This window comes from Colias eurytheme, chromosome 2 (genome assembly GCF_061535395.1).
Source record: "Colias eurytheme isolate Ceu_HAF_F1 chromosome 2, ilColEury1 Martin Lab GWU primary, whole genome shotgun sequence".
NCBI classification, from domain to species: Eukaryota; Metazoa; Arthropoda; class Insecta; order Lepidoptera; family Pieridae; genus Colias; species Colias eurytheme.
Window position 1 is genome coordinate 11,954,170 of NC_142981.1, and position 14,927 is coordinate 11,969,096.

A 14,927-nucleotide genomic window follows, 5' to 3' on the forward strand; every position below is an offset into this window, starting at 1 on the left:
CTTTTTATTTTACTGCAAATACAAAATAAAAATTAAACAATGGTAATGTAAATTCTAAACAAACTACTACCAAAATACAATTAGAACAAAAATCATTTGACTGGTTGATTTCACCCAGAGGCCAGAGGCGGCTCGTGACAAAATTGTATGGGTGTTCACTTGAAATAAAACAACGAAAATACAATAGCGTAGCAGGATAATTTATTACAAAAAAAAATGAGCACCACCTTTTATAAAATGTCTATAACACTAAAAATTACAAAGTACAGGCTATTTCAAAACGAATTCAATGACTAGGTATCAATAATTAGTAAATCACCGAATTTGCATTCGCGAGCGTAGGTATCCATAGTGTTTGTCACTGACGGTCACTGACCTCTATAACTTATAGTTATAGAGGTCAGTGGTGTTTGTTGTGTAAACATGTATGTATTTGAGTAGTTAGTAGCATATTATATTCTGAATTTCTGATCCATGCCTATTCACTCAAAACTAATAACACTAATGATTTGTAACAGTAAATTATTTCAATAGGTAGGTATTTGAACATTTCCCAACAAGACGTAAGAATAATTATTCGTAGGTATACAAGATACAATAACAAATCTAATACACTATTTATTATTTTATTATTTACTAGCGGTCCGCCCCGGCTTCGCCCGTGGTACATGTTTACGTTTTCTCTCCATAAGAAGTAATAGCTAGAGAGCTAGCGCAAAGCTACCTGTATGTATTTGACCAGACCTGGATTTTTGTGTGTTGATTCCCCTATACCTACTATACATGAGATGAGGAGTCACTAAGCCCAGAGTGGTGGACGGGGCGCGCGCTTAGGTAAGACAGGTGGAAATTTTTGGCGAACTTTGAAACCATTTGACCACGTCTGCCATTTTGATATTTGAAAATAGATTATTATTACTATCGGAAAATAACAATGGCAGACCATTATCACGCGGATAACATTCTGGCAGACACTTATGAAAGTGCTGAAAAAAATACAATTTTGAAAGTATTTGACCAGATCTGCCATTCATATATTTTATTTATTAGGGTCTTAAAAACTTATTTTCGAAACGGCAGACATTTTCATTGCGTACAGACTTCAGCAGACAACAAAACTTTACAGACTTCAGCAGTCAACAAGACTTAGCTTCTACATGGTCAGATGTATATATGTATTACGTTCCCTGACCTTACATCAATGATTTACTTTATTAATGTTTTTATGGTAATTTACATTTAATTTTGAAAACTATGGAATAAAATTTATAAATTTGATGATACAAAACTAAATATACATTTGTAAAGAATCTCAAATATAAAGTTGTGTTGCAAATAACAAATCATCATTTAAATATTTAGTTTATTTCTTTATTTAAGAAACAATTAACAATTACAAAACAACATAAAAAAACACGCATGCATTTATTGAAATGTTCATTCATCATCACTATCGTATGGCGTTGTGTGACTCGTCTTCATAATCCATTGAATCGGATTCTGTAAAAGTAAAACGTAAATTATATAATAAAAGAAATGAGTCATTATAAACTTACCTAGTAAGGCAATGCCTTTGATGTCGCACGATGCCGCCGCGCCGCCAGTGTAGGTACTTCTGCTGCTACATGAAAATATGCTAGGGTTGCAACAAATGGGAAATAAAACAATTGTGATTATTACTATTATGATGTAATCATTTATTCATATTATGTACATTCAAAACAATTGCTATTATTAAATCTGATGTAATTATTTTTTCATAAATATATAATTATTATTAATTACATAATATATTGCACTGTGAAATATTTACGTATCACTTTATTTTTGATGTTCTTAATTGTCTTTTATAAAATTTAAGTGACGCATTCGCATTGGGATCAACAATCCGATAAGAAAAGAATGGAGACAACATATACATAGCTTTGATTTCAATTCTACAGATACAAAATATACAATCTATCTAAAATGATACAACGGATGTTTCCTGCGTTTTCTCGTCAAAATACCGAAACAACGTAATTATTGTATAGTAGTTGGGCGTGAAAGTAAAAAAACAAATGAAAAGTGTTTTCCATATGATTATTTATTAAATTTACGCGATTAAGAATAATTTCAACGATACAATTTAGTAACCGAGAATTCAGAGGATTAAAGAAAATACCTGCCTGATCATTTTATCAAACTCTAAAAGAATTATGGTTATTTCGCATCACTCGGTTTATTAGTTTGGTAATAATTATTAAAGGTAGTTACAACCCTAGCCATTGAGTCGAACGGTAGGCAACACAATATCGACTTTGTGCGGGTACATATGGTACATTTCTTCTTGCTGTGAAGCGTAATTATTATTATTAAGATTTTTTAGGCTATTTTGAATCAGCTGTTCTAATTTAATTCTAGAAATTTATTAAAACGTGATTTTTTTAAAAGTATATTATGAGTTTATAAATACCTCAACCAACAGTTATTGTGTCCTATCCTCATTTCTTTATATCTTGGTAGTTAACTAAAGTGTTAAATTTACATAACCTCAACAACAACATTTACACTGCCACTGCACTAAAACTAAACTAACTAGCTCTCTAGCTATAAGAACCATCCTCGTACTTCAAGGGATATAATAAAAAAAGAATTATCGAAATCGGTTCAGCCGTTCTCGAGTTATGCGCTTACCAACACATTTTGCGATTCATTTTTATATATAAGACTAGCGGTCCGCCCCGGCTTCGCCCGTGGTACATGTTTACGTTTTCTCTACATAAGAACCATCCTCGTACTTCAAGGAATATAATAAAAAAAGAATTATCGAAATCGGTTCAGCCGTTCTCGAGTTATGCGCTTACCAACACATTTTGCGATTCATTTATATATATATACTAGCGGTCCGCCCCGGCTTCGCCCGTGGTACATAATATTTACGTTTTCTCTACATAAAAACCATCCTCGTACTTCAAGGAATATAATAAAAAAAGAATGATCGAAATCGGTTCAGCCGTTCTCGAGTTATGCGCTTACCAACACATTTTACGATTCATTTTTATATATAAGATAAGATTATGTGAAAATAACCAGGAAGGTGAAAAACATATTTACGAAAACATAGTAAGTAACATAATATGGCTGTCGCTACAATAATTATATTTCAATTTTATCTTTTTATACCTAGTAGAACTGGCCGACGAATAAAAAAAATCGTATTAGAATAAATACAATAAATTACGGAACAAAAAAAGGATTGTAACTGAATTAGGTATGTTTGTTTCTGGGCGCACCGTTTTCGACGACGCGACGCGCGACGTAAGCGTATAGGTATAGGTACCTACTTTGCTAAAACAAACTAATAAAATTGTGTGTCTGTCTGAAAATTCGGAAAAGCATATTTTGCAAGTTTGTAATTACTTTGATAGTTTACCGATTTATAATAATTGTAATTGTAATTGTATAATATATAATTTGCAATGTGGTGAAATTTCATAAAAATCACGGGCCAATTTTTTGTTTTGAATCCCACCGAAAATATAATTGCGTTATTAGAATAATTAATTACTATACCTACCCACGATCAATTATTACAATATAGTCTCAAATGCATACTAGAGAAATATTGCAATTTGATTCAATTAAAATGCATAGCATACAAAAATAAATTCACAACACAAGAAATTCCGCGCGCAAATCATAGCGCGTGTCAATGAAATCAAGAATGTTTTATATCAAGCCGACGCGGACGACGACGCGACGCCGAACAAAAGTACCTACGACGGACGACCACGCTTCGAGTTGCCAAACGCAAACAACATGAGTAATAAATTGTTTACAAAAAAAACAAGTTTTCCATTTTTCTGTATGAGTAGACAGAACTTCAAAACGCCACCTGCTACGGTTTATATTATGAACGATTGTTATAAAAATAAAAGTTATATTTGTTGGTGTAAACTATTTTATTGATCAATAATTTTGGAATTTAAAATTGTCAACATTGATTACAATAAAACGCAGTTTTCTTTTATTACACTATTGTTTTTTTTATCAAAACATGTATTTGAAGTACCATATAATATTATGCTGATCCAAGCATTTTCACTCAAAACTTATATCACTAATGATTTGTAAAAGTAAATTATTTCAATATACATTTCATAACCAACATGTAAGAATAATTATTATTATTCCTACCTACAACAACAAACCTAAAACACTATTTACTATGGGAAAATAACCAGGAAGGTGAAAAACATATTATTATTTACGATTTCGACGCACTCGACTTTTAGTAAAATATAGTAGGGAAACATAATATTATGGTTTTGATTTTTGCTACTAGTATAAGAAAACTGCGTGTTCAAACTACTTGTTTGTCTGTCTGAAAATTCGGAAGTACTTTGGTAGTTTACCGATTTATAATAATATTGTATATATCGTTGTTTAAAAAATATTCAAACACAATAAAATATGATATATGTACTGATTTATCACTGGTTTCAGTGATGAACTGATGAGTCAATTATAGCCACTATACTTTCGTCATACGTGTGTATGATTGATGTGATTTGCAACGTGGTGATATTTCAGAAAAATCACGGGTCAAATTGTCCCACCGAAAATATAACTGCGTTATAAGAATAACTATACCTACGATAAATTATACATAATACAATATAGTCTCAAATGCATACTAGTGAAATATTTTATTTGAATCAATAAAATAAAAAAATAAATAAAAAATAATAATAATACAAAAATAAATTCACAACACAAGAAAATCCGCGCGCAAATCATAGCGCGTGACAATGAAATCAAGAACTTTCGAGCCGACGCGGACGACGAAGGAGCCTAACAAAAGTACCTACAATCATAGGCGGCTCGTGACAAAATTGTATGGCCGTGTTCACTTGAAATAAAACAACGAAAATAGGTACCTACAATAGCGTTAGCAGTACAAAAAAAATGAGCACCACATTATAAATGTCTATTTATACACTAAAAATTATAGAGTATTTCAAAACGAATTCAATTATTATTTAGCAATAATTAGAAAATCCCCGAATTTGCATTCGTGATCGTATTCATAGTGTTTGTCTACACTAATATTATAAAGAGGAAAACTTTGTTTGTTTGTTTGATTGTAATGAATAGGCTCATAAACTACTGGACATTTTACCAATGTTTGCAAGTTTGTGATTACTTTGATAGTTTACCGATTTATAATAATTGTATACTTATATCATTGTTTAAAAATATTCAAACACAATATGATATAGGTACTGATTTATCACTGGTTTCAGTGATGAACTGATGAGTCAATGTTAGCCACAATACTAATCACTTTCGTCATACATGTGTATGAACTATGATTGATGTGATTTGCAATGTGGTGAAATTTCATAAAAATCACGGGCCAATTTTTTGTTTTGAATCCCACCGAAAATACATATATTACTAATTGCGTTATTAGAATAATTAATTACTATACCCACGATCAATTATTACAATTTACAATATAGTCTCAAATGCATACTAGAGAAACATTGCAATTTGAATCAATTAAAATGCATAGCATACAAAAATAAATTCACAACACAAGAAATTCCGCGCGCAAATCATAGCGCGTGTCAATGAAATCAAGAATGTAATTTTATATCAAGCCGACGAGCGACGACGCCGAACTAAAGTACCTACAGTACCATTTACCTTCAGTGTACAATACAGTTTACAGACCTACGACGGACGAACAATAATGAGTAATAAATAAAAAAAAACATAGTTTCTAAGGTCATTAGTTTTATTTTATTTTATTGTTATTTTCTTTGAACGATTGGAAATGAAATTACTCAATTTTTACACAGAACTTTGATTTATTAGAATTATGCTCATTATGCATAAGATAACGAACGCGAATGCACGACATCTAGCGCGTCAATGTCTAAACATCGCCTTTCGTTTAGACATTGACGCGCTAGATCTGTAATAAGTATATAGTCTATGCGCTAGATGTCGTGCTTTATGTCGTGTTTCGCTTGGCAAAAGTCACGCACACTACTGTAGAAGTGTCAAATTTTTCCGGTATTTTACTGTTGTTTTTCTAAGTAAATATTGTAAATTATTGATTAAAAAGGTCTAACGCGCACACATTTCATTATAGAGAAGTGATAAAATGATTAGTTTTAAAGAAATAGTGTCTGTGTTAAGTGTTTAGAGGTAATCAAAAATGTATGGAGGGACGGTCGGAACATCAACCTTTGATAATCGAAATATTTTGTTATCATAAGAGCGATCTTTGCTGAAAACTTGTAAAACTAAAATTGTAGATATCATTGTTCTGACGGTCATTATGAACGTTAAGTGAACGTTGTGGTTGATGCTTGCTGGAAAATAGCAACTTTTTAAAACTATTTTCTTAATAATATTTTGTCTAGATATATTCTATCAAAGAACAATTTTTTACTTTCATATTGGCTGCACGTGCAATCCAATTTAAGATTGTTGCAGCCGGACGTAAATCATAAACATGTATATTGCGGTTCTGTCTCAATAAACATTAAATGAATTGCGGATGCAGCTTTCCATTTTAAAAGAAAGGTTTTACTGCCCAAAAATAGTAAAAATAGTCAAATACGCGCCCAAAATATGGGAATTTTGGTAGCTGGTACATTTATTACCTTTTTATTTTTTATATTTTGGTTACGGATTGTGCATTCAAAACATCATTTATATTTTTCTAATATTTAAAGGTAGTTACTTCGTAAGATGCTAAATGAATATAAAATATATAATAAATATTAGATTAAACGAAAAATTACTTACCTACTGCATGCCTTCTGCTAAAAAGTGAAATGAAAAGAAAACTAAAAATTATCCTAAATCACAATACCTAGTTATTGATAAACTGTACATAAAACATTTTACTAACATTGTAATGCAAGCATATTAATTGTAAGTATACTTATGTAATCTTGTAATGAAATAATACTACTTAGTACTTACGCAATGTAGGGTAACGGCACCAGTGGTCAGCCAGGCACCAGTGATCAGCCTATTGCGTTGTTTATTGGCCATAAATATCGCTGTAATCAAAATAACCAAATCACGCGCACTTAAATAGAAGCTCTGTTTCGTTATTGGTTCATGCATCACGCGATAGGAGCAGCAGGGGGTCAGGGGAGAGAAATAAACACGTTCGTACAGGTGCTGTCCGCCGACAAGAGCAGAAGTGTCATGTCTGCAATATTTTTTGTTTCACGTGGTGCTCTTTTGAAAGGTGAGAAATAACATATTTTAGTATGAAATGTGATTGTGTTTTATAGATAATAACTTTATAGATTACTTAGAGCATTTAATTTTATGAAATTTGATAAAAAATATTGTTTTTTTACTTAAAAATTTGAGGGGCTGACCATTGGATACCGATTTTCTATGAAAGATCCAATGGACAGCCCCTGGGGCTGATTACTGGGATTATTCCTAATTGTTAGAAAACCCAGTGGTCAGCCGCATTTCAAAATATTTTTTTCAAGCGGCGGCCCACTGGGTCTCAATCTGTGGTCTCAATGATCCAGTATTCAGCCACGATGTTATTGAAATAATATTTTAAGTATAAATGCGAATGTTTGTGTTTAAATCTATAAGTAATACTTTATGTTAGTTAAGTTTTACCTGAAATAATGGTATTATGTGTATTAATATCCAAAATTTATTATTGTTCCCTTTTTTTCTAGCTAAAAATGCCGCCAAGACAACAGTATCCTCTAGAGAAATCCTCCGAAAGAGATCCTCCTGTGGTTGATTATAATTATATATATTGTGGATTATAGATACATCAATAATATTATAAACTAATATCGCTGATTTCTTTAAAAATAATTATTGCTGTTTTTATGATAAGAAATAAGAAGTTCCTAGAAAATAAGAAGACACAAAGAGATTGTAATAGTATGTTTAAAATAATATTTGTATTATGTGCGATATACATTTTTTTGTGCTAAGTGAATCGTTGCTATAAAAATGTGATTAATATAGTTGATTTTGATATAACATTGTTTATTTTGATCTCATAATTAGTTATACTTACTAAAGGCTGAACACTGGGTTCAACAAGGCTGTTTATTGGTTTTTAGAGGCTGTTCACTGGGACACTGGGCCATTTTTTGTTTAAAATTAATTATATATTTTACTAAGAGAATTATTGTTTTTGATAAACGCTGATTCGAAACTACAATAAACAATAAATCCATACATGTTGTACGTTTTTTTATTGGACGATTGTTGTAGAAATGGCAATTGTCAAAACTTCAAAAAGCTGTTATGAGGCTGACCACTGGTGCCGTTACCCTATATTCAAATTAACCGAACTAAACTTTATGGATTATGGCGCGTTTCGCAGTATTTTTTTTTCATCGTTTTCCAAATGTAGGCCATGACTTGTAAATTAGCCTGAATGGAATTTAGTTTTTTGTTTTCAAATATATTTTAACATTATCAATTATTATAATTTATAATGCATATAAATCAACATTTGAAAAGCCTGAGAGAATGGACTTAGAACACAACTTAGAAGAAATTGGGAATGAAATTAATTTAACTATGTTCATGCAATATCCATAATCTACGTGAAACGAAACTATACTGTCATAATGACTTTAACGCACTTGACAGTTGACATTTGAAATATGGCGATTGGCGACAGTCGCATTCCAAACGATGTTGTGTTGATGTTGATCGAAGCAAACGGCATGATTTTTGTTGTGTGGGTGTCGCGAGTAGTGGGAAACTAATGTTTATATTTATAATGAACCCATATTTTAATTATGTCAGTGCTCAATGTGTTTTAGTCTAGCGCGCTTTTCGTTTGCGATAATATGTTGAACATCCACAAGTTATGGCTATTTTCCTCGCTATGTGTTATTGTTATTGTGGTTTTATATTTCCAATCCGAAGTAACTCGTATCGAGGACAATTATCGCAGGCTAGGTATGTAAGATACGTCTTTTGAGTGAATGCATCTTAGAAATCTCATTAAAATGCACTCATAATGTTTTCAGAATATAAATTAGTTCAAGCGCATTCGGAATCTCGTCAGTTTTTCCCGAAGGTGATCGAAAATGATGACGACGACTTGGTGGTTATATACAATAGGGTCCCGAAGACGGGATCCACGAGTTTCGTGGGTGTAGCGTATGATTTGTGCAAGAAGAATCATTTTAAAGTACTACATATCAACATTACGGCGAACATGCACGTCATGTCGCTCAGTAATCAATATAAATTTGCTCAAAATGTAACCAAGTGGCGGGAAATTAAACCTGCTTTGTATCATGGGCATATGGCATTTCTTAATTTTGATAGGTGAGTCACAATTTTAATATAAACAGGTCATGAACTATACTATTGTTTGAATATCCAAATTAGATTCATTAACATTTTTATACAATAAAATTAAATATTTAAATGACATCAAAATATAATTCAAATATTTTTGAATAGTCTTTAATTTATTGTTTTGAATTTTATCTCTATAAGTTACTAGTTACATACTTAAATTATTAAATATTATAAATGCTTTTATTCGTCATCTTCCTTTCAATATTTTTTTTCAATGTCCGATTATAGCGTGAATTGAATCTTTACTAATATTATAAAGCTGATGAGTTTGAACGCGCTAATCTCAGGAACTACTGGGCCGATTTGGAAAATTATTTCGGTGTTAGATAGCCCATTTATTGAGGAAGGCTATAGGCTATATATAATCACGCTAAGACCAACAGGAGCCACGCGGGTGAAACTGCGGAGCGCAGCTAGTTCAAGAAATTTTCATATTGATTTATTCATGTTATTCCACAGGCTAGGCACAAGCTCAAAACCTATATTTATAAATTTAATAAGGAAGCCGCTGGACCGGCTTGTCTCTTATTACTATTTCCTACGACATGGAGACAATTTTAGACCACATCTTGTGAGGAAGAAGCATGGGGATAAAATGGTATAAATTATATATTTTCACTGTAACAACTATTTAAAATACTAACTGAATATGACCACAATTAATTCTCTACATAGCTTAGTCATTTTGTTAACTCAAAACATTTATTTTTTCAATTAGACTTGTTCTAGAAGCCCTTTTGAATAGTCGTTACTAGGGGTGCATCCGATACCGATACCGATATATCGGCGATACTTCGGGTTAGCCGATATATCGGTGTGTGATATATGAGTGTGTTGTTGAGTTGTCCCAATATATCGAGAGATGCAGATCCATTCGTTTTCTGGCGCAATGACGTTTTATACTTGAAAAAAATTGTGCAAAAGTTTCCAAATGAGTTCTGTTGCATCTGAGAGACTATTTTCCAGCGCAGGTCTTATTCAAACAGACTTGCGAAATCGCCTTTCTCCGCAAAACTTAAGATTACTTTGTTTTTTAAACAAAAATCTAATCAATGTTAATTTTAATTACTAAAATTTTTAATTGCCTTATTATTAACCTATGTCTCTATTTTTTGTATTAATAAAAGAAAAATCTGACTTGTGATTTATTTATTATACCTTCATTTTTGAATTCACAGTAAGCGTATCGGTATCGGTATCGGTATCGCCGATATTTTTATAAGAGTATCGGTATCGGTATCGTATTGGCGAAAAGGCGTATCGATGCATCCCTAGTCGTTACATATTGTTAACATTTACCAACTAGTTGTACCAAACATGCTATGCTTCATTCATTCTTACAAACTTTGTTTTAAGAATATCAATAATTTTTTAATTTGAAAATAATTAACTCGGAACCTGTATAGATTTTAAATATAATAATTTTTTTGAAGTTTTACCAACATAAAATTTATATTAAAACATTGATTAACATTTTGCAGACATTTGACGAGTGTGTAGAGAAGGGCCAGCCGGACTGTGACCCCAGCAACATGTGGCTGCAGGTGCCTTTCTTCTGTGGTCATGCTGCTGAATGCTGGTTAGTCTTTTAGAAATTGATGAATTAAATAGTCTTTTGATAATCTATGATTGATTAGAATGATTAGAAACCATATAGATAAGGAAAATTTTTGCTTACACACTGCCATAAAGTAATTAAATCATTTATCTTATACAAATATTTTTACCATGTGTATTATGTAGGTGCTTATCTATACTAATCTATACTAATATTATAAAGCTGAAGAGTTTGTTTGTTTGTTTGTTTTTTGAACGCGCTAATCTCGGGAACTACTGGTCCGATTTGAAAAAAATCGGTGTTAGATAGCTCATTTATCGAGAAAGGCTATAGGGTATATATCATCACGCTACGACCAACAGGGGAGGACCACGGGGGTGAAACCGCGCGGAGCAGCTAGTACAAAATATGATGGTGAAAATATATTTACTTTTCTATATTATTATAAATTACAGGATACCAGGTAACAAATGGGCGCTAGACCAAGCAAAACACAATCTCATCAACCACTACTTACTAGTAGGTGTCACGGAAGAAATGCTGGATTTCATTTCTGTTCTCGAAGCGGTTTTGCCGCGCTTTTTCAAAGGCGCCACAGAGCACTATTTGAGCAGTAACAAATCACATTTACGACAGACCAGTTCGAAAATCGAACCGACGCAAGAGACCATAGACAAAATACGAAAATCTGACATTTGGAAAATGGAAAACGAGTTGTACGAATTCGCGTACGAACACTTCAAGTTTGTGAAGCGGAAAGTCCTTTTTAAGGAAATGAACAGTGTACCACAGATATATTTTTACGAGAAGGTGCGGCCGAAGTGATGTGAGTCTTTGACTTGATAGATTGTTGAAGCTATATTTATGTAGAGTAATTTTATTTATGACATTAGTTTCACTAATTCTTTTTAAATGTGTTTTTTTTTTCTTATATTTGCGACCATAATATGATAACCATTTGTTATCAATTAGCCCAGTCATATTAGGGGTTTCACCTCGGAATGAAAGATAATAAGCTTGAAATTGGTAAAAACCTTTGTTTTGTTACCCTAAATATTGTCTCAAAAGTCACAAATGCTATCGTGTCCGCGTCTTAAGATATTGAAGGTTAAAGGTCACAAAAAACGATTTTTCGCGAATATCTCGGTTCCTATTGCTTACACGATAGCATTTGTGACTTTTGATCTTTCATTCCGAGGTTGACCCCTTTTTTTACCTAATTTCACTGGGCTAAATACTAAAAATTTATAAATACCTTTTACAAAGAAAATTTAACAGAGGTTTGATTGTATTAAAAATGTGTATTAGGTTATGAGATATCCTCTAAAATTGTTGATAACGCAATCCTTATCTGTTTAATGTCTTTATCTCAATGGCAGGCTTATACTTTACTATATTTATTACATTACGTTCTTGAATGTAGATTGTGATGGTGTAATTTAATATGTGAATCTTTTCTTTCATTTTTAATATACTTAAAACAATGTTAAATAATTAACTTGCCCCATTTTGTGTTAAAAAAAATAATCAATTCAAGAACATGTAAAATTCAAGATGGCGCCTGCTGACTTGTTTTGGCGCCATTTTATGAAATGAAATATCCAATGTCGTTCAATAATTTATTATCTTTTTCTATACTTTTCTGTGTATGATATTATACGTCCTTTTTATTTATAATAATTAGTTGTATTTTATACACTAGTCTCTATCATATTTGATAGAAAATATCATTCCATTAGTTTGTATTCGTATTTATAAGTAGCGAAATTGAATTATTTTAATATTAAGAGTTATTGTTAATTATCGACTATATACAACTACATGTGCACAATTAATAAATCCCTTACAAGAGCAATAAATTGAATTTTTCAAGTTAATAATGACGGCCTAATTTATTTTTCTTGGACATATGCATAGTTTGAAATAAAAATAGATTTTAGGAAAATGTAATTTTTTTTCATAACCATTAACTATGTTACTTTTGATATTATTCTTTATAAAAAAAATATTAATATAAAGCAAGTGTTAATAGACATACACACATCTTGAAAAATTCACTTTATGTTGAATATTCCTTGGTAGCAACAAACAACCAAACTCCACTTTACTTAGAAATGAATTTATTTGTTGATATAAGTAATATTAATTTCGGCGAATAAAAATGAAATTATATAAACAAATAAATTCTTAATTATCTATAGAAAAGACTTATCACTTACTTTATTTCTATTCAAACAGATGTTTCGGTCCCATACACCAGAAGGAAATATGGGCCAATGAAAACTAACCTTGTTATTATTATTACATTTTGTAGTGTTCTAGTTTGTATATGTATACAGTTTAATGACCTGTTCGTACTTAAATTATTAAAAATAAATTAATTGTTAGATTAAATTAGTTAATTGCACTCGGTAATTGTTATTTTATAACTTATGATATTATTAATATGATTTTGAACATTTTTTATTGCATAACAAATAAAATTATAATAATGAAATAAATGCTAATACTTAATAATTTATACAAATTGCGCATCAAATAATAAAATGTAGGTATTTTAATAAGAGAATAATGCAATCATTGCTGAATAAGCACAACATACAATAATGTAATGGTGCATTAACACATTTGTCGAGGCGAATAACGAACACGCCTAATGTAAACAGTGTGCACGCTATTCGCCTTTAAAATCTGCTTTTAATTGTGTTTAAGAGCGTTTTTACGGATAAGCACCTGCTTACTGTACTTCCACGAATATGTGAGGAATGGTTAGTGACGACGTTCGTATACGAATATTTCGTTGAGAGACGAGGTGAAAATCGAACGCGAATGTGTACATGCACCATAATAAAACTGGAAAAATAAATGTTTATTTATGTTTACACTACCCTCTTTTTTGTAAAATTATTAGTTTTACGTACAGATGATTCTTTTTACAGTGTAGAACTTATATTTTTCATGCATATTCTACAGTAATGTTAATTTTAACCACAAGATACATTTGTAGACTATTAGGCTTTCTACTTATATCGAGTGCGATAGTATCAGATATGAGTAAAGTATACCTTACTTATATTTTGCAGAAAAACTACTACACTATTATGATGTCATTGCGTTCCCATCTCATAATACTCAATACTTAGAAAATATTTGTACTCTTCCACACCAAACAATGTCCATAAAAATTTAAATAATCATGTTAATAAAAAGTAAATTTTAAATCTAATTTTAAATGTCTATTTCTCGAAAACTCTGTGTTCAATCTTTATAGAGATGTTCTTTCTCGATTCACATATGACATCGCTAGTCTTCCATACGTTTCCATGTTTATTCTGTGTATGTTGTTTTTAAATGGACTCGTTAAGGTAAAATACGAAAAATAAAAATATAATTTCTAAATGTACGTGAACTATTTAATACAGTATTGTATTTGTTGATGAAATCGATAGTTAAGAAATTTTTTTTAAAATTTATTTTAAAGTGAGGGTAGATCAAAATTTGAATGAAATAAGATATCGAAAGTGGATCAAGTTCGAATGAATTGTAATTGTATTTAATCCTGTTTATTTTATTTTTATAATCATATTGAAATATTGTTTAATTTTTTAACATAATATTATACAATTATTAATTCACTAATAAAGACATTGTTAATAACTGTTAGATGTAATAATGTTATTGTTCTTATTATTTGATAATATTAGCCGAAATCTGCTCGCACTAGTTGTTAGCGCAAATTTATATTAATAAAATGACAGCTCTATCTATTTCTTTGTTTTGTATTTATGAAGTTACTAAAAAGTCTTGATACCTATACGACCTTTTCCTGATTTCAGATGAGGGTAGGTGCCCGCGAGTAGATGTTTTAAATGTATTATTAAGTATTTCTTGATTCTTTATTAAATTGGAACATCAATAACTGTCTACTTTATAATTTACTAAAAGTCCTGTTTAAACATATTATTCAGGTGACCCACTAAGAATTTCG

At 31.0% G+C, this 14,927-nt stretch overlaps 1 protein-coding gene and 1 long non-coding RNA gene across 2 annotated transcripts; both read left to right on the forward strand.

Moving 5' to 3' along the window:
- The first annotated feature begins 6,998 nt into the window (after nt 1–6,998).
- Nucleotides 6,999–8,235, forward strand: LOC149910717 (uncharacterized). Its single transcript, XR_016457375.1, has 2 exons — nt 6,999–7,261; nt 7,719–8,235. It is a non-coding gene; the product is annotated as an uncharacterized LOC149910717 (long non-coding RNA).
- A 450-nt stretch (nt 8,236–8,685) lies between these two features.
- Nucleotides 8,686–12,099, forward strand: Hs2st (Heparan sulfate 2-O-sulfotransferase). The gene is made up of 5 exons (XM_090116252.1): nt 8,686–8,970; nt 9,042–9,345; nt 9,841–9,979; nt 10,863–10,960; nt 11,395–12,099. The coding sequence occupies exons 1-5, from the start codon at nt 8,859–8,861 to the stop codon at nt 11,762–11,764; spliced, it is 1,023 nt and encodes a 340-aa protein (XP_089972378.1). The 5' UTR covers nt 8,686–8,858; the 3' UTR covers nt 11,765–12,099.
- Nucleotides 12,100–14,927: the final 2,828 nt, after the last annotated feature.